General features: G+C 41.4%; 1 protein-coding gene across 1 annotated transcript in view; it reads left to right on the top strand.

The window, feature by feature from the left end:
* The window catches only part of Slc22a15 (solute carrier family 22 member 15), a 70,130-nt gene that overhangs the window by 35,590 nt on the left and 10,348 nt on the right, over positions 1 to 24,192 (top strand). The window contains exons 5-8 of the mRNA XM_076862854.1: positions 4,274 to 4,403; positions 9,044 to 9,259; positions 12,710 to 12,850; positions 15,472 to 15,557. Coding sequence (XP_076718969.1) covers positions 4,274 to 4,403; positions 9,044 to 9,259; positions 12,710 to 12,850; positions 15,472 to 15,557 — 573 coding nt within the window. The remainder of the gene's footprint in view (positions 1 to 4,273; positions 4,404 to 9,043; positions 9,260 to 12,709; positions 12,851 to 15,471; positions 15,558 to 24,192) is intronic.

The raw sequence follows: 24,192 nt of genomic DNA, 5'->3' as shown, positions 1-24,192 counted from the left end.
TAAGATGAGGCAATTAAAATTTTGGTAGCAAAGAAAAAAGGGAGGAAGGGAAAAACATTAAAAAAAAAAAAATCAAAAAACTGTAACAGTGGAGCCAGATGGTTGCCAAATTCATTCTGAAATTCAGAGTGTGACGGAGTTCCCTGGAGACCAGGACTGGGACCTGCACCCAGGACACAAGGAAGGCTCATCTAATGGAGCCCGGAATGCTTTTGTGTACAGCTTCCTTTTTCTCCCATGAGCCAAGGTCTTCCCCAGAATTTTATCCTGGACCATTCTTTTCAAGTTGGTTTCTCTCCAGCACAACCTTACACACCCCTATGACTTCAAGTATGCTCGTGAACTGCAAGACGTTGGAAAAATCGGATAGAAAATCAATGCTGAATAGTATTTTTTAGTATGTATAAAATAGTGTGTAAAGTATGTACAAAAAAAGGCACAAGTACAAACTGAAGGAATCCATTTCTGATCGGTGTTGAACAGCTTACGAAGAAGGAAAATATGGATTATGGTAGTTACTGAGAATTGAAATATGAAGTCAGGTACTAAAGCTTATGGAAAGCCCATGCTAGAACGTTGGTTATTTGTTTTCTTAATACCTTCTCAGAACAAAGAGAATAGATCTACACATCAAATGTAAAGAATGCTACAGTCCCACCTGCCCACAGATGACGGTGGCTCACATTTTACTGAGTGTCCTTCTGGAGCTCTTCCTGTGCCCATCCGTTCCACAACACTCACTTATGAAACAGACCCTGCCACATGTCAGACACAGCTTTTTAGAGCATTTTAGATCAAATGGGTGGACCAGATAGGGGGTAGGTGGGGGAAGTTCCTGGCTGTTAAGAAGCTTATCCTGTAATTTGGAGGTGATTTCAGATAACTCTAAGGACAGTGAAGGATATTAAACAGGGTAATGGGCTAGACAGAATCGGGGGACTACTTACATGAAATAGGATGCTTAGAGAAAACCTCTCGTAGGAGTTTGATCTAAGATGTATGATGAGGAAGCCCTGGACACGCGAAAGTCAGAAGAAGAACATTCCCGCCAAATGGAGTGGCAAAAATCATAGCCAGAGGCAGGAAGGAGATTGTTGGGGGGTCTGAAGAATGCCTGGAGCTGCTGTGTGGACAAGTAGGGGGTGGACAGGAGTGAAGTGAGGAGGCTTGGGGGGCACCTAGGGCCTGAGATAGGCCAAATGCGGATTTTTTTTTTTTTTTTTAATTCACAGCACAGCCAGAAGCCAGCAGGGTGTATTAAATGGAGTAGTGATGGGCTCTAATGTCCTGAAAGGTTACTGTGGTAGGTGTGTGAAGAATGAATGAAAGGGGAAACGAGGGGAAGTAGAAATTGAGGGGTCACTTAGGAGGCTGTGCCGTTGACCATGTAAAACAGACAGTGACTCCGAGGAGATGTGAGCCCTGGAGGAGGAGGAAGAGGTGCATTTGAGCTGGAGTTGGGTGGGACATGACGTCCTGAAGGCTTCACAGAGATGAGGCAGAGAGACTCAGGGACACCTCAGAGTTTGTGTCTGGAAACTGGGAGGGTCCTTGGTACCATTTACCAAATGAAGTCCAATCTATTTTCTAACCTGCCCAAATGAGCTCTTGCTGAGTACAAGTTGAGCAGGAGTGGCAGACTTGAAATTAATTAAAAGCAAGCAGAAAAGAAATCTGGGAAGTCTGCATCAATACCCCAAGGTCCATGGATAGTCACCAAACCACCCGTGGCGCTCCAAAACTGTCACGTGCAAAAGTGGTGATTTGAAATGTTTGTTTTTAAAATATTAATCATTTGAACAGAGTAGCTGAGAGTTTCATTACATCTTCAGCTCCACACCTTGTCTCCACGGTCATTTCCAAGCACACACGTGTAGCTTCTTGCTAGACATCAGATGTGACTGTCTGTTGTCCCTAAGACCTATTGCTTTTCCTGTAAAATCAACACTGTCTTCCGGAATCTCTGCCTGTGGCAATGTCGTCACAGTATTTCAGGCCACCAGCTAGATACCTTTGAATATCATTTCCTCTTGTTTGTCATATCCAGTTGACGCCAGTTCTTACAGATTGTGACAGAGACCCAAATCGTAAGAACCTGTGTATGGGGGGAAATCATTTGATTGACCACCAAGCCTTGGAGCCAGGCCTTGGAGATGCCTGGAACCAGGAAGTGAGAGGCTTCTCACCTCTGCTCCTCATCGTCTCTGGAAGCTTCCTCTGCTCAGTCAGAGATGGGTCCCAGCAGTTCCAAGTCCAGTATTTAAAATCCTGGGTAAGAGCTCCGACTGGTCCAGCTGGGGTCACCCTGCACTAGGGTGACCCTGACTGGCAGCAGCACAGTGGAGATGAAGTAGCAGGATCAGTTCTCCAACACAGTGAGGTTGGGGGATCCTTGGAATTAGAAATGAGAGCTAGATAGAAAATGTTCTAAGCCAGGTGTGGTGGCTTAGGCCTGCAATTCTAGCAACTCCAGAGGCTGAGGCAGGAGGATCACAAATTCAAAGCCAGCGTTAGCAACTTAGCAAGACCCTGTAACTAAATAATACATAAAAAGAGTTAGGAATGTGACTCAGTGGTTAAGTGCCCCTGGATTCAATCCCTGGTACCAAAAAAAAAAAAGAAAAAAAAAGAAAGAAAGAAAAGAAAAAAGAAAAAAAATTCAGAAATAGCTATGCACAAGAGACTTCCAAATATATTTTTTAAGTTAATTGACACAAAGGGCTAAACCTATGTTACAATAGAACAATAATTGCACACACTAAAATTTGTCAAACATGTATGATTTCATCTGCATTTAACAAAAACTACCATTTTTGTTGGGTATTATCATTTCTATCTTAACACTGAGGAAATCTAGGCTCAGAGACATTTAGTGATTTGTCCAAGGTCACACAGGAATAGTGGCCAAATTAGGGTCCCAATTTGGTTCCTCTGAAAACATCCCATGCCTTGGACTGTTTTCTTCCTTTTGCCGACATTGTTGTGAGTGGGTACTGTGTGCTCAGGACCACTCTGAGCCATGACAAGAAGCCTTGTTGTTGGGAGCCAGGTGCTCTTTGATGCACTGTAATGAACCTGTAATAGGTATTGATTGTCTTAAATTTCCAGGGAAATAACACTGTCGCCATTCCCTTACTCATTGGAGTTTGAGCACACTGCGCAGACTAGCACATTAGCTCTTCTGTGTGGCTCTCTCTTTTCCTTGCTCAGGCAAACAGTATATAAGTCATTGCTTTTTGTTTTCATGATGAACTATGGACAGAAATCAAAGAAAACATTTGTTTTACAGGATTCTTGATGAAATTTTTGTAATAAGCTCAGCAAAGCCCTGTGCCTACAGATGCCCACAGAAGTTATTTTTTCCGTAGAAGGGAGACAGGAGAGAGGAATGGTACAAAATGCAGACAGACCTGGGTACAAGTCCTGGCCATGCCATACACAGCCCTCTGTTCCTGGACATTTCCCCTGAACCTCTCTGAGCTACTTTCTCAGGTTAATAATTATACCTGCTTTGTAAAACAGTATATGCAAGACCATTAATGTTCAATAAATAAAGCCGTCCTGGTGAACCTGCTCAATAAATGACTAACAGTGATAAAAGCGGTTAGAGAAGGTACATCAGAGATATAGATTTTGTGAGAATATTGGACAAGCCGGCACATTTAATACCCACCTCAATACTCATTTCAAAAAACATATAAGATTTAAAAAAAATTCTCTGGCTGGTATTTTTTTTCATGTTCTGGTTGGTGGAGACAGATAAGAAACAAATAAATACAAACTGTCATGCATCTGATGGTGATGAATTAAGTAGGGAAGGGTGATGAAAGAATAGGGCACCAGGCTATGGTTTAAGACAGGGATTTCAAGGGCATCCTCTGTGATAAAGATGAAGGCCCAGCATTACAATAACCATGTGGCCTAAAAACCTGCTCATCCACACACTGCCAAGACTCCGCCAGAGGCTCAGGCAGATGTCAGGGTAACTCCCAATACCAAAAACATTTGGCCAAACCCTTAGAACCCATCCTGTGTACATGTGGTCTGTGTTCCTCTCTCCTTCCTCCATTTCCACTCATTTTCTGGCCTCTCTTTACCTTTTATCCTCTGAGGCTGAACATTGGTATTGGTTTTTCTCTTCTCCTGTGCCTCTCACACTCTTCAGGCAAGGGCTGTCATCTCTCATGAGTACAGTTGGCTCTGGGACTTGGGGTTGGGAATGGGACTGCGGACCACGCTTTCTCTGGTGACCTTTCTCTTTTCCTTGCATTAGGATCCATTGGCGGCCTCTTCTTTGCCGTTGGCATCGCCCAATATGCCCTGTTAGGATACTTCATCCGCTCCTGGAGAACCCTAGCCGTCCTGGTGAACCTGCAGGGGACAGTGGTCTTTCTCTTATCTTTGTAAGTAGCTTTTCTTCTCTAGAGTTTTAATTCAGTGAGCAGAAGGAATGTAAAAGAGGATGCCGGTCAGCGCTTTGCGTACACTGACTTTGGGGGAGAACTGACCTCTGCAGGTGATCCAATCCTTGGCCGCTCCTGGGATGAGAGATGGATGCCGCTTGGTTAGTTCAGAATGCAGGTACCTCTGTTTAAGAAAACCACTCAACGTGCTGCCTTTAAACTTCAGATTGTTGGCATAGGGTACCAGTTGTTTTTTGTTTTTTTTTTTAACTCAATGCCTCAAGCTTAAAGATCTTCAGGCTGGATCAGACCATGGGCTAGGAGTGGCCCTGAGGTATGATATTGTGAGCCAAGCATTCAAGTTGAACGTGTATGCTAAGTGAACTAAGCCAGTCCCCCCAAAACCAAAGGCCAAATGTTATCTCTGAGATGTAGATGCTGACTCTAAATAAGGGAGAGGAGGGCAGAATAGAAGTTCAATGGATTAGATAAAGGGGAATGAAGTGAAGGGAGCGGGAGGGGAATAGAAAGACAGTAGAACGAATTGGACATAACTCTCCTAGTTGATATGTGAATACACAACCGGTGTAACTCCTCATCGTGTGCAACCACAAGAATGGGATCCTAATTAGAATAAGTTATACTCCATGTACGTATGATATGCCAAAATGCACTCTACTGTCACGTATATCTAATAAGAACAAATACAAAAAAAAAAAATGTGGGGGAAAAATTGTGTAGCAGCAACTGTTTAACCTGAAGATGAGTCTCATTTTAGGGCCTCTAATGTGCACTCTGGAAGAGTCTCAGATGTGGGGGATGCCCTTGGGGTGCAGAGCAGTACAAGGCTGGCGCCCTGGTCAGGGTGGGTTCTATGAATAACTGCCCAAAGTGTCACACTGTGACAGTGGTGGGCCACCAATGTCATCCCATTTCATCAGAAGTTTCAGTGTGTCCTATCAAAGGTCTTTCTCACCTGACGGGTCCAGTTTCTAAGTTTACTCATTAAAACCCTTGGCATGAATGAGATTTTCATCCCATGGTACCAGCTTTCTTCTGTACCATAAAACGAGAGAGAGCGGTGGTAATATTTTAATTCAGGTGGCTCTTTCATTTAGTAACTCTGCACCCTGGTTCTAAATTGACCTTTAATGGGGATCAAGCTAAAATTCGCTCTCATATGCAGTAGTCATCGTTAACCTGGACTAAAGAAACAAAATTCATGAAAATTATTTAGTTATGTGAATTAGAGTGAGGTAATTTAATTAGAAAGGGAAACCCAGCAGTATTTTATTAGCTTATATATTGTACATCTTCAAAAAACAATAAGTGGGTGCCTACTACAGTACGTTGATTTAGTAAGAACTCATGTAAATATTTATGAATAAATATGTTTTCAGCTATTTAAAGGAGCTCAGGCTTCCCCATGCAGTCTGGCTCTCTCCTCCAACAGTAGTGTGAATTCCGTGGATAATCTACACCATTCTGCTCTTCTTTTTCTGAGTGAATAGTCTGAGTTGGTTTCTGCTAGTGCTAGGTAGGGGTTTCTCCTCACCAGAAAATGAACTCAGGTCGAGAGCAGTAGAAAATAGAGGGAGGAAGACGCATGCAATTAGATATCTACTTACTTCATCAATCCTGGAGCACCAGGCGTCCCACAGATGGCCTCCCGTGTGTTTCCCGACTTTCTCCTGAACTGTGGGCCGAACCCTCTGCTCAGGCTCACTATGCTCTGAGTTATTGTCACCCGGCAAGCTTTTCTTGACCATCCCCCCCTGCTCTAAGTTGTTTTCTTTCTTTCCTGAATTCCCCAGCACATAACCCGGTCTCTTCAGGGGTCTTTTATTTCTGCCTCCTGCTAGAGCCCTGCCTCTCTCTGAACCAGGAGTCCTCAGACAGAAGCAGCCTCAGCTCCACAGTGCATTTCCCCCAGCCCCAGAGCCCAGGGCCTTCCACTCAGTACAAACCTCCTGTCCATTGGACAGACACAGGCACAAAGATATCCATAATGACTTTCACAATTGGCCGTCATCAACGTTATTTTAGAATCATATGTTGCTTGTTTACCAGAAACATTTTTACCTAGCTTAACATTTCCTTATTTTGCTGGGCGCAGTGGCGCACGCCTGTGATCTCAGCGGGCTTGGGAGGCTGAGGCAGGAGGATCGCAAGTTCAAAGTCAGCCTCAGCAATGGCAAGGCACTAAGCAACTTGGTGAGACGCTGTCTCTAAATAAAATACAAAATAGGCCTGGGGATGTGGCTCAGTCAGTGGCCAAGTGCCCCTGAGTTCAATTCCCGGTTGGAAAAAAAAAACAATTTTTTTCTCTTATTTTAAAAATATTTGAATCTAAGTTTTTTGTTTGTTTGTTTTGTTTTGTTTTTTAGCTGAAAATGGGTGCCTTTTTAATTTACAAAGATTTTCCATCTTTAAAGATAGTCACAGAACATTTTTTGAACAAAAGGAACATTGCTGCATTAGCCTTTTAACTTTCAAATGTGACCATGGCACAGGTGACCATGCCATCAGGAAGAGGGCAGCATGTTCAAAGATCTGCTTTTCCTTTTAAAAACATGTCTCACTGATTTGTATGTATAATCCGCATGTGTCCAAGCTCATACTCTCAAATATGTCCACAGCAAGTCAGTGACCCTTCGAAAAAGTGAGCTATTGGCCTCTGAAAATGCAGAGAAATATTAAGTACTAAATTTACACCATCAAGATAGAATTTTCCAAGTAGAAATAGTTTTGTTGACTCACAGTTAAATTTCCAAAGCCTGAATGAGTCACACATATTATCTTCAAAAATGCTTTTTACACTTTTAAAAGTAATTTCTTATTCTTTATAAACAATTCTGAAAATACAGAGAGGCTTGGAGGAGAGGATGACTTATTCCCCAAAGATAATAACTGTGAATATTGTTGGTATATTTCCTGCTGGTTCTTCTTACTCCTTCCGATCCTGTACCATTTTAATTTTTATCATCTTTTACTTTCTCTACATAGGTTTCACAGTCTTCTTCTTTAGACCTTTTTCTTTGTATTCAGACTGATTAGTTAGTTTTACTCGGTAGCTCATACATGACCAGTTGATCCAGCTTATCCAATTGGCAGATTAACATTCAACAGAACAATTATTCACTTGGTTATTTTCTTGCATGTCAGTATAATAATCAAATGGCAATAAAGAAGTAAATAAAGGAATTTTACAAATTGTCAGAAATAGCCTTCATTCCTGCTTTTATTGACCATCAAGTGTTATGCATGAATATTCTTCTCTCCCTCAGTTGCAAAACTTCTAGGAAAATTCCTATTGTTTACAGTGTCTTTCCTCTCAGCACTTCTCATGCTAATCTGAATAAAGTGAAAACTTTTTTTTCCCCTTCAGTGCTGGGGATTGAACCCAGGACATTGCACATATTAGGCAAGTGCTCTCTCACTAAGCTAAATCCGCAACCCCTGAAAATTCTTAATAAATGGTTATTGACAGAGTAGCCACCCATTAAGCTTTTAAATCCTATACTGTTTGTTGCCAATTCACCATCTTATTGAAAGGCACAGGAAATTCTAAAAAAGCACCTTAAATACCTAATATTATTCACCCAAGTTTCATCTTTGGCAGGAAATGTCAAATTGGAGGTAAATGACCTTGATGTTGTGTTTAGGAAACAAGGCTTCCACATTCCTACAGAGGCGTTGTTGTCTTTGAGAAGTTTTTGGAAAATATATTCATGATTGTGAAGAAGCAAAAAAGCTAATGTAATATCGAAGTCTTGAAAGTGTGTAAGAAATATAATTATTCAACACTTTGTGGTTATATTAGAAAATAACTGTTGTTTTGTAACTAGAAGTGAACCTGAAAATAACTTTTTTATTCTTTAAGGCTTATGTAAAGATCAAGAAGTTCCTCAGGATGAATTAAAGCTGGTGTGTTGGGTGATTTAAATATTTTGAAACAGTAAACAGTCAAAAGTAGCTAAGATGTAACTGTTTCATTTAAAAAAATATTTTTTTAGTTGTTGATAGACCTTTATTTTGTTTTATTTATATGCGGTGGTGAGAATCGAACCCAATGCTTCACATATGCTAGGCAAGTGCGCTACCACTGAGCCCCAGCCCCAGCCCTCACTAACTGCTTCATTTTTATGTGTGGTCTTAAAATAATGTCTCCCTCATAAATTGCATATCATGATGTTAAAAACACTCCTTTTTAAAAAAATTTGTTTTCCTAATGAGATAATAAAGATTTCTGTCTTCACGTAAAACTTTTTTAGAACTTAAAAAAACACACTATCTCTAACTCATAATTCTAACAACTCTTGTCCCCTGATCCGTGCTTCATGAAGAATCTGCTTTATTCAACACTAAGGAATTGCTGTTCAGTTACTAAAATTGATTTAAAAATAAATGCAAGCTGGTTACCTTTACTATTGATATTTTGAAAACACACTCTTGGTTTTGGTTGATAGAGTGGGCCCTGCTAATGTTGGTGTGAATGTTGAAAACAGCCCTTTCTCTCGTTTGTCATCAGGAGAGTCAAGCTTTAAAAACCTAAGGCAGAATGCAGCTGAGGTGATGTGTGTCCTTCCTCTGCACCTGCACCTATATGAATACACAGCCTTTAATGACGTCTCTTTCAGATTCATTCCTGAATCACCTCGTTGGTTATACTCCCAGGGTCGACTGAGTGAGGCCGAAGAGGCACTCTACCTCATCGCCAGGAGGAACCGCAAGCTCAAGTGCACGTTCTCACTCACGCATCCTGCCAACAGGAGCTACAAGGAGACTGGAAGTTTCCTGGATCTGTTCCGTTACCGAATCCTCTTAGGACACACCCTCATCCTGATGTTCATCTGGTAATCTCACGTAAAGGGATGTTTTGTGGATCTTCAACCGAGGTTGGGTCATCTGTTCCTTCCTCAGGTTGTTTTCCCCAAGACAGGACCTGTCCCCCAGCACCTGGTATGTCTTACTCAGCTCTGATTTTGCAGCCCCATCTCTGAAGCAGGACAGGATGGTGCCTGCTGGGCATCGTCCTAAATCTTTGCTGATGAGGCATTTAATGTGACTATGTAAGCCCCACCCTCAAGAGAAAGAGGACTGGGTAAAGCCAGCAAGCTCAGCAGAAACTCAAGAGTTCTACCAGCATCTAACCTACCTTTGATTCTGGCACCAAGGGTGTTCCAGCAGTGCCCTGGGCCACATGCTGTGTGGCAGTCCTGCTCACCCCCTCCCTGAGGTGGGTGAAATGCTATCCCTTGTGGAGATGGGATCCCGGACAGTGGAAGTGAGGGATCCAAAGCCACGTATCAGATCAGTGAACGAGATGATTAGTACTCTGTGCTCCTGATTTTCTGATTCCTTAGTTTATTCCCATCTCAAAATGCCTCTCAAAATGCTCTGAGTGTTAAAGTAAGTTCATTCAGTAGTTCAAGATGGTTCCACTTAAAGAAGGAAGGGTTAGAAAAGCAAAAAGTAGATGGGCACTACAATGTGTGTTTTGCACATGTGTTTTAACATTGGACATTCTGCCGGAATTTGTTTTAATTTGTATATTCTGCTATAAATTTGACCCTGTACTGGGCATGATTTTTTTTTTTAATTGTAGCTGGACGCAATAACTCTTTTTTGTTTATTTAATTTGTTTACGTGCTGCTGAGAATCCAACCCAGTGCCTCACACATGCTAGGCAAGCGCTCTACCACTGGGCCACAACCCCAGCCCCTGGGCATGATTATTATACATCACAACTAACGGATGGTTGTGCTGTTTATAAGCACTTGCCATAAAGGGTGCAGAGAAAACCGCATTTTCATGGAAGAATAAAGGAAAGTGACTTTACATAAAAGCAGTTGTGTGTATAAAGCTGAAAAGAAGAGTTGCTTGAGAATAAGAAGCTCAGAAAGTATTTTTCTGTGTACTGATGCTCTTTTCCTACCCAGACACTGACTGCCCCCTGGATGGTCAGGGGCCAGGTCCTACCAACTGCTGCCTTCTCCACAGAACCAGCACAGTGTAGGGGTATCATAGATCCATAATGCGGAATGAAAGATACTGCTTAGAAACATGAAAATCAAGAGAACCTTTGAAAACCAAATCTGGTTAAACACCAAATCTGATTTGGTGTTCACTTATTTAAGAGCAAATATTTATGAAGTCTGTTCAAGTTACTTGGGGCTCTATAGAACTCTGCATTTGCACCTCACGTAGACAGTCAAAACCTCTGCATTGGAGGAAGCCCCTATTTGAAGATTTTTTTACTGTTTTTTATTTTTGTTTAAGTTTTTTTTTTTTTCTAGTCATATTGACTTCTAGATTCAGGCCTTCGCAAAATTAAAACACACAGAAACCAAGCTAAGGGACAGGGAGCCTGTCCTGGTTTATTTTATTTCTTACACAGCCAAAGAAACTCTTCTCAAATAAACTTCTTCCCCCTGGGCTAGGAATGTTCAAAGATGCAATAATCGAGCTAATGTCATTTGACATACTGCCATTCTTTTTGAGGATGTTGTAAAATTCGGGAATCTTTTCTGTGCCTCTGTCATTGAAGAAAGCCTTAACTAGGGAGTAAAATTATACCTCTGTGTTTAACATCTGTTCCTTTGCTTATTTCCTGTGATAGTGCCTTTTAAAATGGTTCTTCAATGCCCTAAATATACTGTTAAATATTATGCAAGGATCTTAAATTTTGTTTGGTGCACATAAAGAGGATTGAAATGATTTTAATAGCTGTAATTATGGATCCCAACGACCAAGTCTGCCATGAAGGCAACTTGCAGATGAGAGGCCCAGCCTCGGGGACTTGGGGATGATCAGGCCTTTCATACCTCATGTTCTCCTGTTCGCTTTCACTGCCAGCTTGTCACTAAATTCCCCTATTGTCCTGAACTGGTTTTGTTTATTCTTGTTCTGACTCAATACCATCCCACCTTAATTTTTTATGTTTTTATGGCTGGAATCACTTCACTGGAATTTCTATCTTAAATGCAGTGTAGACACATTAACCCAGCAACCCACAAAGAACATTATGTGAGAGCAAGGTCTCTCCTACGGGTGGGCAGCATTTAAAAGGTATTTTAGAAAACTGCATGGATTTAAATTTGTTTAGCCTTTTGCTCGCATGCGAGTTGCCCAGAGTAAAAGAAAAGTGGGTAACTGAGTGTCCCTTTGCATCTGCATCTGTGATGTCCTGGCTACAGGACTGCTCATCTGCCTTCATGCACAAGGGAGAGGAGCAGGGTGTACTTGCTCCAGGGCTTCCTCTTTCCCTTCCTCCCCGGCCTCTTCTCCTTAGACCTACCACAGCCTATTAATAGGCCAGGGCACTTGGCCCCTTTCTCTGTTTTATTGCTTACATAGCAATTTATGGTTTACAAAATATAGTCAGATACTAGTAAAGCCCAGTTTCAGTTTTTTTAAATTTGTTCTGTTTTATTTTTATTTTAATAATGCAGTCTGCTAGGCACAAAAGTTCCTGTTACCATCTTTGCTATTTGGAGCTTCAGGTTGGCAGTCTGATTGGCCAAACTCCTTAGCTTTTTAGTTCCCAACTGCAGGGATACTTGGTGCCTAGCATAATGCCTGCCATCTAAGGAGATACTCCCTATTTCAGAAATGATATACATCAATAAATTAGTAGCTTTTCAAAGACTTTTCCCCAGTTGATCCTTCTGGAGGATCCTGCCTCTGCTATGACCCCTGAATTTTCTTGCCTGTTCTAAGTCTTTAGCATGTGCCCCTGCTGAATGCAAGAAGAGTTAATACCCGGGGTAGGAAATTCCTATATCCCAGTGGGGTGGAGTGCCTGACATTTCTGGCCTACAGGTGACCCACTGAAAATCCATCACTTCTCAGTTCATGCTCTCCAACCATCCTTTGTTGATTTTTCTCCATGGGAAGACTTTTCCAGAGTCATTCTGATAATATCACAAAACCAGCCTCAGGCAAGTGTTCCATACATTGTTGAATTAAATGAAGGAAGAATGGGGTCATTGTTTTCTACTCAATGCAAAAATGCTTGAGAAAGCACAAACAATATCTTTTCTCTTGCAGGAGCTAGGCCTCCGTTTGCTTTATATAGTATATAGACATAAATCATTTCCAAAGCCGCATCATGTTTTTGTTCTTTCCTAAGATAGAAATTTGCATGAAGACAGAAAGCTTTGCAGGAGACTCAATCTTTTTGTATGCAGCAGTTTGCATTATACTGAACCAATTCTATTTTAATCTTCTCCAGCAAACTTTGACATGTTTTCTGTTGTCTTTCACTTTCCTGGTCCTTTGACACCCACCCCCCCAAACTGCAGGTTCGTGTGCAGCTTGGTGTATTATGGCCTCACTCTGAGCGCAGGTGATCTAGGTGGAAGTATTTATGCCAACCTGGCCTTGTCTGGCCTCATAGAGATTCCATCCTACCCTCTGTGCATCTACTTGATTAACCAAAAATGGTGAGTATGGATGAACATGAAGTGCACCATAGAGAAGGTGCACGGGTGGTACACTTACTTGCTTATATACGTACATACCTAGATATTATCATTTTTTTCTCTGTAGACAGTATCTGCTAATCACTGTGGTGATTAAAGTTTCTTTCAGGCCAAATGCATTTAGAATACTTTTTTTTTGGTGCAGTACTTTAGATTCATATGTGTGAGTTTTTATATAAGGCTTTAATGCATTATTGAAGACACCACAAGATGAGGGGTTTTAGGAGTCTCTAAGTACATTGTTAGGCCTAAGAGATGGGGTTATCAATATAGCTAGAATTTCATCAACCCAATTCATAGTATTTACAAGGTTTTGTAAGTAGGAAGAAAAGTGAGGGAACTAGAAAGAATTTTCTTACCTCTTAAGACCCACTTTGTTGAGAGGAAGAATAAATACCATCCTGCTCTTGCTACTTATGGTCAGTGGGCACAACTTTGAAGTATATTTAAAAAGTTATTATGGAGCTCCCTTTCTTTGGGTTTTGTAAGATAATTCCTATTATTTAGCCCCTGACCATAGCAACTAAAACCCTTTTTTTGTTTGACCTAGGAATCATTTGGATTGTACCATTTCTCATTCTCTGAGAATTATCTTGTAACTAAAATCGGGGGTTGGCATTGCCCCGATACTGTTGTCATGATGTCTACAAAACTGTGACGGGCAGGTCTGGGTCTGTTCAGTTGGACCCTTTTCTCACAGGCAGCATTCCAGATACCTGGGCTGCCTCCTGCTGGTGACTGCAGCTTACTCTCATGGTGGTCCAGGAGGCAGATCAGAGAGCATGCTCGGGAGTCTTTCCCTAGCACCCCCCCCCCCCCCCACCCCCCCACCCCCCCCCCCCCGGTTTTATCACATGCGCCCCCCTGTGCTGCTGTAGGTTCCTGTGCATGCCTGGCAACCACTGAGTGTTACCAGGAAGCTGTCCATGGGGCATGTCCTGGGTCTTTGCAATCCCTAGGGCCTGTCATGGTACACGTCACTTGAAAGACACTCCATACTGGCTGTTACATTAAGCAAAATGACCCGGAAAAGAAGACTAAAGACCCTTCCAATTTCCCAGCAACTTCCACCCAGAGCCAGGATTTAAATCTGAAGCAAAGGGAAGGATGCTGCCTTTGGGGTCAGGCAGACCCGAATTCATCTGTTGTTAGCTTTATGACTTTGGCAAGTTCCCTCACTGAGCCCCCACTGTATTCATTCTCAAACGAGGTATTATAAAATCCCCCTGGAACAGTGTTATCAAAATTACAATGTTGACATTCTTAGCAGGGTACCCAGTATGTTCGAAGTAAATCCCCCACATTCTGGTCAGTAATTTACACAATGCTCCTAGATGCATATTCCCTTTTTCCCTCTATGGGAAAGGTAGCCAAAGTTCAGATTCATTAAAGTTAGTTTTAGAAACATGATGTGATTTGTCTACTAGATAATTATCTACTGGATAATGGATTTGTGGTGTGAAACAAACAGATAATGGAGCCAGAGATTACAACAGACTCTTCTAATGAACTTGGAGTTCATGGCACAAAATTAAAAAAAACAAACAAACAAACAAACAAACAAACAAAAAACCCTCACATTTTCACTGTCTTTCCCGAAATGAATAAAGTAAGAGGAGAAAGGTGAAATTTTTTATAAATAGATAAAGGCCATTCCAGAAGTAGAGTTAATAGATCTACAACACACAGCCTAAACAAATAGCCACATTTAAAATCTAATTTTGATTCTTGTGTACCTAAAACAATTGACTTTGTGTAGGTATCTATTTTCTGCTTGATCTCTCTCTTTTTTTCCTCTCTCTCTCTCTGACAATATGTGTGTTCTGTGTGTAAAATATGTCAGCTCATCTGTCTATTTTTAATTTGGACAAAAACATGGTGGAGGAAGATCAGTAGAGAAAAGAAACCATGGGAGAAAAGAGGGAAGGGAATGGGGAAATACTGGGAATTGATATTGGCCAACTTACATTGGTATACTGTGGGCATGGACCACTACATTACAATAAATCCCACCATCATGCCTAACTATGGTGCGCCAATAAAAAATATGGGGAAAAAAAGAAAAGGGAGGTATAATATCTTACTTCCAAAACTAAAGCTCTTATTTGAAAGTGATTTTAAGGTGATCATTATATTTCACTTAATTCTAACCCACGAACAAGACATTTTTTTCATTTGCATTTTGAAGAGAAAGAGACTTTTTAAAACATTGTTTAAAATTGTTAGTTAAAGAAGATTCAGGTAACCAGAAGAATGAAACGAAATAAAACATTTCGTTTTCTTTTTCAGTTTCATTCTCTAGAGGATGAAGAACATAATTGTGTGCCCATGGTTTTATTGTTGGGATTATATAAGAAAATATGTGGAGAACATTTAAAATAGCACCTAGAATATAGTAGACACTCATGGAAATGGAATGATTCTATGTCCTTCCTGTTCTGTGTCCCCAACAGACTCACGTTTGCCACCCACTCCTTTAAAAGAGTTGAAACTGAGGACATTTAGATAGAAAAATTGGGAGGAAGGAGCAGATGGATTTATAAGATTCTTTAAGAGAAATGTGTGATTTTTCTATTATTTAGGTTCGGTCGGAAACGGACATTAGCAACATTTCTGTGCCTAGGAGGACTGGCTTGTCTTATTGTAATGTTTCTTCCAGAAAAGAAAGGTATGCCTTTCAAATTTCTACAAGGGTTTTGAACAGCACTTTTATTACAATGAATCTCAATATAGTAGAGAGATTACCATATGCCATGCTTCATTTCTGTGATTGCATATTATTTAGCAATTGTGTAGGGTATAATGGGCCAGATTCTTTCCATTCCCTAAACTATTCTCTGGGTGAATAATGTGCTTAGAGGTGCACTATTAATTCTCTCAGGCTATTAAGCTACCATCTGGGGTGTCTGGGATGCAGTACTGGTGATGTTAGAGTTGTTTATTTGATGAGGAGGAGGACCGGTTAGTTCTGCACAGAAAGAAAACTCCATCCAAGGCTGCAAATTACACTCACTCCAGCCAGTCATGAGATTGGAGATTGGAGACAACAGTTCTCAAAGATGGCTTTGATTTCTCAGTTTCTCTATCAGTATACCCCAATAATAATAACAACAAAACAACCCCAAGAGTAATAGTCCCTGTTGGTCACAATGAATATGCTCTTGGTCTTTTGTGACGGGTGCATATGACACCTTCAGGACCCTGTTGTATTTTCTATATTCATAGCTTTGCTCTGCAGACACAACTGCAAAAAAAATGTCCCTTAGCCTCTTCATCTAACCTGATTACTGCCTCGATATAAAAATTCTGTGGATACTGCAGATTTTTTTTTCTTTTCGTCTTTTTTTAGGCTGGGAATGGGGTGGGGGCAGCTTGCACACCTGAGGCATGCCAGTTACTGGGAACTGTGGTTTTAGCTGCAGTTTTCCGTAAGTACTAGTGGGTCCTAACAACTCTCTTTTATAGTGCTTATGGTATAACCAAAGCCCTGTTTGGGGGCGGGTGGGGGGGGCTTTGGGATTTTGACAGGGCTATATTCTAGAGCTTGCACTCCAGCTAGGAATGATTATGAGATGGTTTGACAGAAAGTTTTGACAGCTACTGGAAGTGCATGGAGAATTCATTTCACCATCAGAGCCTATCATGTATAAAATGCTCCTTTAGTAAATTGCTTCTCCTTGAACTTGGGTTGTGCTGTTGTCTCACGGGGAGGCCTGTGAAGCTGCCTCTTCTCCTTGTTCTCTGTTCCTACTCTGCTCTAGGTCACCACTGGAAGGTCTGAGCTTTTGACTCCAGGGTGCAGGTTGTTTGAGATTTTGTGCAGTGTTTAGAGCAGCCTAACAGTGGTTTTCATGAAATCAAAAAAACTAGAGAATTCAGCAATTTTGACCATTTCTTAACATCTAGCCAAACCAGTGCCTCTGTCCGTGTCAGGTTGAGGGGACACTCTTCAGCCCTGTTGGGGGCTGTCAGAACTAGGTGCCCTGTTCTGTTTATTTGGGGCAAGAACTGATGGGTTTCAAATCACTGTAGCCTTCTGCTCAGCAGTTTGTTTGGGGGAGGAACATTGGGAACTCAGTTGTCTCAGACCTGCAGCAGCCTGGTGTTCTTTTTATCACTTCCTAGAGGAAAACATTTCCTTGTTAGTGTAAACACACCTGTAACAGTCACACTTCCAAGAGCCAAGCCAGTCAGTGTCTTTCTCCCACCCACTTCTTTGCACTCTGTAGGTAATCCACCCTCTAGGACTGGCCCTTTCTTGAAATTATCTCTTATTTTAAATAACAAAACAAAAATCCAAGGTGAAGGCAGATGGCTAGTCTCCCCTCTCTGCTCTGCCCCAGTCTGTTTTAAGAAAGCCATGTGAACCCTTTGTTGGCCACACCCCTTGGTGGACACCGAGTGAGAAACAGTGTAGCAGAGTGTCTTTTGCGGGCTGTTCAGGTGCCGCAGGAATATGATACCTCTGTTATACTCAGGGAAGTGGATATCCAGTCTATTTTTGAAGATTTTTTATGGGGAAGAAATTTTGTAATGTCCCTTATTGAATTATTTCTATTTTTAAGAACCATTACTGTTAAGATCATCTTCTTCCACTACAATGGAGCCCATTTCCTTTCACTTGATTCATCACTGGAGATGCAGAACAGATGGTCACCTTTTTTTTTTTTTTCCCCCTGCATAATCCTTTCTTTATTTGCAGAGTCCTCTAGCTAGGCCTGAATCTTCTTTGAGCTAAAAATTTTTTTTTTCTTTAAGCTTTCTTTAAATCATTCATATTTACTCTTGAAAATATGCCGTCTGCTATCTTTTAATCTGTCTTTTTTTAAAGTTTTAGCTACATGTTCTGAAAATTTTGATAAATACATATGATGAAAAAGAGTCAGCAGTTTTGGGGGCTGGAGTTGTAGCTCAGTGGCAGAGTGTTTACCCCTCATGCGTGAGGCCCTGGGCTCAATCCTCAGCAGTTTTAGCACTTTTAACAGTTCTATTAACCAGTTTTAACAGTTCTGTTAGTGTCTTCTGTGATTGGGAGACATTGATTTTTCTCATTGCTTCTAGAGCTCATTTACCCTCACCTTTCCCCACCAAAAATGCCTACATTCTCTCTTTTCTGCCAACTCAGCCTTCTCTGTCAATCAGCTTCTTTTTAGCGGGTGTGCACGATGGTGGTACTGTATGTCTAAGGCATTTGTGGATTCAGTGACAGTGTATCTGCAGGGGAGACAATAAGTGAGCTAAAAAGTAAACTGTCTGGCATTTCGCGAACTGTGGTTCATAATGACAAGGTGATCATCCCTAATCCAAACATTTGAAGTTTGAAATGCTCCAGAATCTGACATTTTTGAGGACTGACATAATGCCACAAGTGGAAAATTCCACACTGACCTCTTTGTAATGAGCTGTGTTCAAAATATATATGATTTTAATAAAAATATTGTATAAAATTATCTTCAGGGTATATGTATAAGATGTATATGAAACACAAAACTTGGGTCCATTTCCAAGATATCTCATTATGCACATGTAAATATTCCAAAATCAATTAAAAAAAAAAAAAAAAAAAGAAACCTTGAAATACTTCTGGTTCCAAGCATTTCAGATAAGGGATGCTCAGCCTATACTAGTCAAGTTCCTTACCAGGTATATACTTGCATATTGATTAGCCTCCAAATAAATGTTCTTGTCTAGGAATAATGTTAGCTAATATTAGCAGGTAGTCACTAATATTTTTTTTCCCCACAGATGGGTTAGCAGATATTTTACCTGATCTGTGTTCTTCTTTGGAGGATCCTGAGTGTGTTCGCTTTCTGTTGCTGTGGGGAAAAAAAAAGAGAGAGAGAGAGAGGGAGGGAGGGAGGGAGGGAGGGAGGGGGAGGGGGAAATAAAAGAAAAACAAAATGAGAAAAACAATTTAAAAGGAGGAAAGATTTACTTTCACTCAGGGTTTCAGAGCTTTCCCTTCCATGGTCACTTGGTTCTATGACTTTGGACCTGAGATAAGGCTAAACATCATGACAGAGAGTACAGTACGTGGTGGATCCAAGCTTTTCACCTCATGGCTATTGGAAGAGAGAGAGGCAGACAGACAGATAGACAAACAGACAGAAAAGGGGCTGGGAACAAGATATATCCTTCAGGGTCCCCAGTGATCTACTTCCTTCAACTAGGGCCCAGGTCCTAAAGTCTCTACCGACTCCCAGCAGTGCTGCCAGCTGGGAACCAAGCTTTCCATGCATGGCATTTGCGGGGGGGGGGGGGGGGGCATTCCAGATCCAAACTAGAACATTCTACCCCTGGTCCCCCATAGTCATCAACATTGTAGCATTGCTCAGAAGTCCAAGTCCAGTCTCCTCTGAGACTCGAGATAAACTCCTAGCTGTGAGTCCTCGTAAAAATAAAAAAAAAAAACAATTTTTTTTCACAGTGCTGGGGATTGAACCCAGGGCCTTACGCATGCAAGCAAGCACTCTACCAACTGAGCCATGTGTGTGTGTATTCTTTTATTTGCTATATATAATATATTCTTTGAAAAGAAAGTTCTAAAATGACTATGTACATTATATATAACAATTTGTTTTTGATAATCGGGGTAAGGTAGACAAACGATCTGCAAGGTCCTTTCTTATTATATTTAAGTGCTATTAAAAACAATGTGTTTGAGGAACTCTGCCCTCAAGCCTAGCTAGACTCACATCCAGGTTTTTGTAAGAGCGATCGTTGTTGGCGTCTGTGGGCAAAGAAAAGACATTGTGGGGAGGCCCTGGTTCAGCCATCTCTCAGGTGAGGTCTCCTTCAGTTTGTTGCTCCAGAGCCTGTTCTCCAACTGGAGGGCACTCCATCTTCCTGGGAGGTGGGACAACATCTGGGGGCTCGTCGAGTTTACCACGTAAGCCCTGGATATTTTCTGTTTTCCTGAATTCTGGCCTTAGTAACAAACAGCTACTACCCTCAAGGCTTTTAAATAACACCATATTTCTCCTGGAAAATAATAAAACACTGTGATTAATGACAAAAAAACTAAAAAGCAAGTTAAATACTTTCAACATGCAATCGTGGGTCAGGCACAGGATAAACTTCTCATTCTTAAAGGGAAAAATAGTAGAGAGGAGAGAGGGACCAAAGTGAGACTGAAACCCCAGCAGGGCAAGCATTAAATCCTGTAGCTCTGGGTCCAATATCTGGGGCACACGGTAGCAAGATATGGGCCCCAACAGTCCAGGGCAGCTTCACCCCTGTGTCCTTGCTGGTTAAAACCCTTAAGGCCTCTTTCCTAGACTGACTTTTCATGCTGCCAACCGCTTCCCATGGTGGATTTTCAAAGTTCCTGGCAACTCGTCACTTCCTAGGGTCTCCACTGCGGTTTTCGCTTCACTCTGAATAGCATAATACATTGCCCTCTCGGGGGCTTCCTGCCCCTGCACCAGCTCTGCTGCACACTGTCTGAGATCCCAAGTCTTTCTCTGAAATCCAGGTAGAAGTCTCTGTGACCCCACAACTCTTACATTCGGTATGCCTGAAAAACCAGCAGCAGCCAGGCCCTCTTGGACCACAGCTGCAGTAGCCTCTGGGTGACTGGATGGCTGAACACAGTGGAATTAATCCTAGGGAGATAGCTTCCTAGGCAACCCTGGGGGAGCAGGGCTGTCTTCTCAAACCAGTGTCTTTCAAACACATTGGTGGAGTCTGGCAAATTCTTGAGATGTCCTCAAGGTATCTTTCCAATTTCCCCAGTGCAAAGTTCTTGGTTTCTTTTTAGCTGAGCTGATATCTTCAGCATCCACACCTTCTTCCACTCCAGTTTTACTCGCCCAAACTGCAAGTTTTTTAAATCTTCTTGCTCTGCCTTTTGTTCCCAATTTTCTGCGTAAATCTGTCTGAAAGCAGTCAGCAATACCCATACTACAGCCTAAATGTTGTGCTGCCTTGAAATTTTCTCCACCAGGTTAATTACTAGCTCACCCTTAAAATCAGGCTCGCACAGAGTCTTAGGGCATGATCAAAATATAAACAAGTTTTTTTGTCAGAATGTAACACAAATGGCCTATAGTTCAGTTCCACAGAGTCCCCATTTCCACCTGAAAGCTTACAAATGCAGCCTTCGCGGTCTGTGTTCTTTCCAGACTTCTGAGCTTATATCTGCTTACGAAATTCTGAGGTTTCTTTAGGCTGCTTCTTCAGAAATTTTCAAACTCTACCCACAGCCCAATTTCAAATACTTCATGGCCAAGTACAGTCATGACAATGATGCCACTTCTGGGCACCCGTTTTCTGTGTTGGTCAGCTTTCCATCACTGTGACAAAATATCTGAGACAAGCAACTGAAAGGAGCAAGGATACATTTTGGCTCACAGTTTCAGAGGTTTCAGTCCACAGTCACTGGGTTTTATCACTTTGGGCCTAAGGGAAGGATGAACATCAAGGCAGAGAGCTTGTGGTGGATCCAAACTGCTCAACTCGTGGTGGCCAGAAAGGAGAGAGAGAGAGAGGGAGAGGGAGAGGGAGAGGGAGAGGGAGGGAGGAGGGGGACCTGAGACAAAATAATATGCCCTTCAAGCATACACCTCCAGCGACCTACTTTCTTCAGCTAGGCCATATTCCCTAAAATTTCTACCACATTCCAGTGCCACCAGCTAGGGACTAAGCTTTCAGGGCATCAAGGACATGAGCCTTTGAAGGACATTCCAGATTCAAACTATCACACTAAGCTTCTTCGGAGGATTCTTTGTTCTGAATTCTTTAATGTCTGTGATGTTCATGAATAGCATCTACTTCCCGGCCTCGGAGAGCCAACAATGTAATGAGGGAAATAACTAATCCAAGAGTAACAATAACAGAGACAGTCCCAGAGGAGAACGAACAGCAAATGCCATGGGAACTTGAACCTGGGGCCATCATAATAATGAATCAGCTGTGTTCCTGCTTTAAACAACTGTCGCATCAGACCAAAAATATTTAATTATTTAATAAATGTTGATTTTTTTTCAGATCTTGGACCACAGACTGCAAGTGACAGTGGTCCCTGAGAAAAGACAACTAACCAAAGTGAGCCCTGAGTGTCCTAGCCCAGGTTTCCAAGCCACAGTGCAGGGAGGGACTACAGTAAATCCTAGTAAATTCTTACTGAACTGTAGAGATATTGACCGAAGCTTGCGGTTGCCAAAATGGTTAAAGTTTACTGGGCAAACTGGGTGCAGCGGCTCACAACTGTAATCCCAGCAGCTCAGGAGGTTGAGGTAGGAAGATCATGAGTTCAAAGCCAGCCTCAGCAACTTAGTGAGGCCCTAAGCAACTTGGCAAGACTCTGTCTCAAAAGGCAATACACAGAGGGCTGATAATGGGAATGTGGTGCCCCTGGGTTCAATCCCTGATACCAAAAAAAAAAAAAAAAAAAAATTACTGGGAGCAATACTGGAGGGAAGTAAGATACACAAAGGAATACACAAAGAAGACCTCCAGAGACCTGCAGAAGGAACCTCTGAGTTTATCTGCTTACTGATCTTTGCATTCACTGAGATGAAGTCTGAGATGACGTCCTAAGGCAAGGGGGAGGAGACCAGACCCGGGCAAGCACAACAGTCCCTGGAACACAGAGCCATGAATGCTTTGGGTTCTCTTTAGCCAGACATTAAGTATTGGACAAGACCTGCTGGGTCAAAACAACCCTAAACTACAGACTGTTCTGATTCCAATTACCTTAAGTGCATCAGAGAACAAAGACCAAAAATATTTAAAGGGCTACGATTAACTCCAGCACCCAGCAGTGTAACATTCACAAGTGTGTGGCCTCCAGTCAAAATTACCAGGCATGCATGTGAGCGGGGAAATACCTCCACGCCAGGAGAAAAATCAACAGAAACAAATCTAGAAGTGGCACAGATGATAGAACAAGGAGATAAGAACATTAAAACAGTTATTATAGATATGCTTCATACGTTTTAAAAAATACAGGAAAACATAATCAGAATGAGCAGGGAAATTGAAGCCATAAAATGCATGCCCTTGTAGAGGTAAAACATAAGATATATGGAAAAAATATAGTAGATGAGACTAACAGCGTATTAGAAACTACAGAAGAAAAGGTTGTTGAATTTAAAGATGTGACTGAAACTAAAAAAATAATGATTGAATAAAAAAGCATTCGTTTAAAAAGGCTGTCTTTTCTCCAGCATGTATTTTTGACACCTTTGTCAAGTATCAGATGGTTGTAAATATGTGGGTTTATCTCTGTGTCTTCTATTCTATTCCATTGGTCTTCTTGTCTTTTTTGATGCTAATACCATGTTGATTTTGCTGCTGTAGCTCTGTAGAATAATTTGAGATCAGGGATTGTGATGCCTTCTGCATTACTTTTCTTACTCAGAATTGTTTGGGCTATTCTGGGTTTCTTATTCTTCCAAATGAATTCAAGGACTGATTTTTCTGTGAAGAATTCTGGGAATAATTTCATTGGTATTTTGATGGGGATTGCATGTTATCTGTATATTGCTTTTGGTAGTAAGGCCATTTTGACAATATTAATTCTGCCTGTCCATAGCTATCTCCTGTGGTCTATTAAGTTTTATTCTTGGTGTTCTATATTTTTTATGGTAGAGATCTTTCATCTCCTTGATTAGATTAATTCCCGAGTATTTTATTTTAGTTTATTGTGAAAGGGATGATTTTCCTGATTTCTTTCTCAGCTGAATCATTGTTCAATGATGCTGGGAAAACTGGATATTCCTACATAAAAGAATAAATGAGTTTTATCTCTCACTGTGCACAAAAGTTAACTAGAAATAGATCAAAGACTTAGGAATTAGGGCGGGGATGTGGCTTAAGTGGTAGTGCGCTAGCCTGTCATGCGTGCGGCCCGGGTTCGATCCTCAGCACCACATACAAAGATGTGTGTCCGCCAATAGCTAAATAAATAAATAAATATTTAAAAAAAAAAAAAAAAAAGACTTAGGAATTAGACCAGAAATGTTGCAAAGCTAGAAGAAAACAAAGGGTCAACACTCAGTTATACAGGTGTTGGTACTGACTTCCTCAACAAGACCCTTGAAGCTCAAGAAATAAAACCAAGAATCAGTAAATGGGATGCCATCAATTAGAAAGCATCTATGCAACAAAGGAAATGATTAAGGGACTGAAGAGAGAGCCTTTGGAACAGGAAAAAAAAAAAAAAAAATTCCAGCTACTCCTCTACCAGGGGAGTAATATCCAGAATACATAAAGAACCCAAAAAACTCAATGCCTCCCCCCAAGAAAAATAATAACCCAATCAACAAATGGGGGAAAAGAACTAAACAGAAAATTTTCAA

The sequence above is a fragment of the Callospermophilus lateralis genome, chromosome 7 (assembly GCF_048772815.1).
Source record: "Callospermophilus lateralis isolate mCalLat2 chromosome 7, mCalLat2.hap1, whole genome shotgun sequence".
NCBI lineage: Eukaryota > Metazoa > Chordata > Mammalia > Rodentia > Sciuridae > Callospermophilus > Callospermophilus lateralis.
This window is presented reverse-complemented; position numbering and strand designations above follow the sequence as displayed.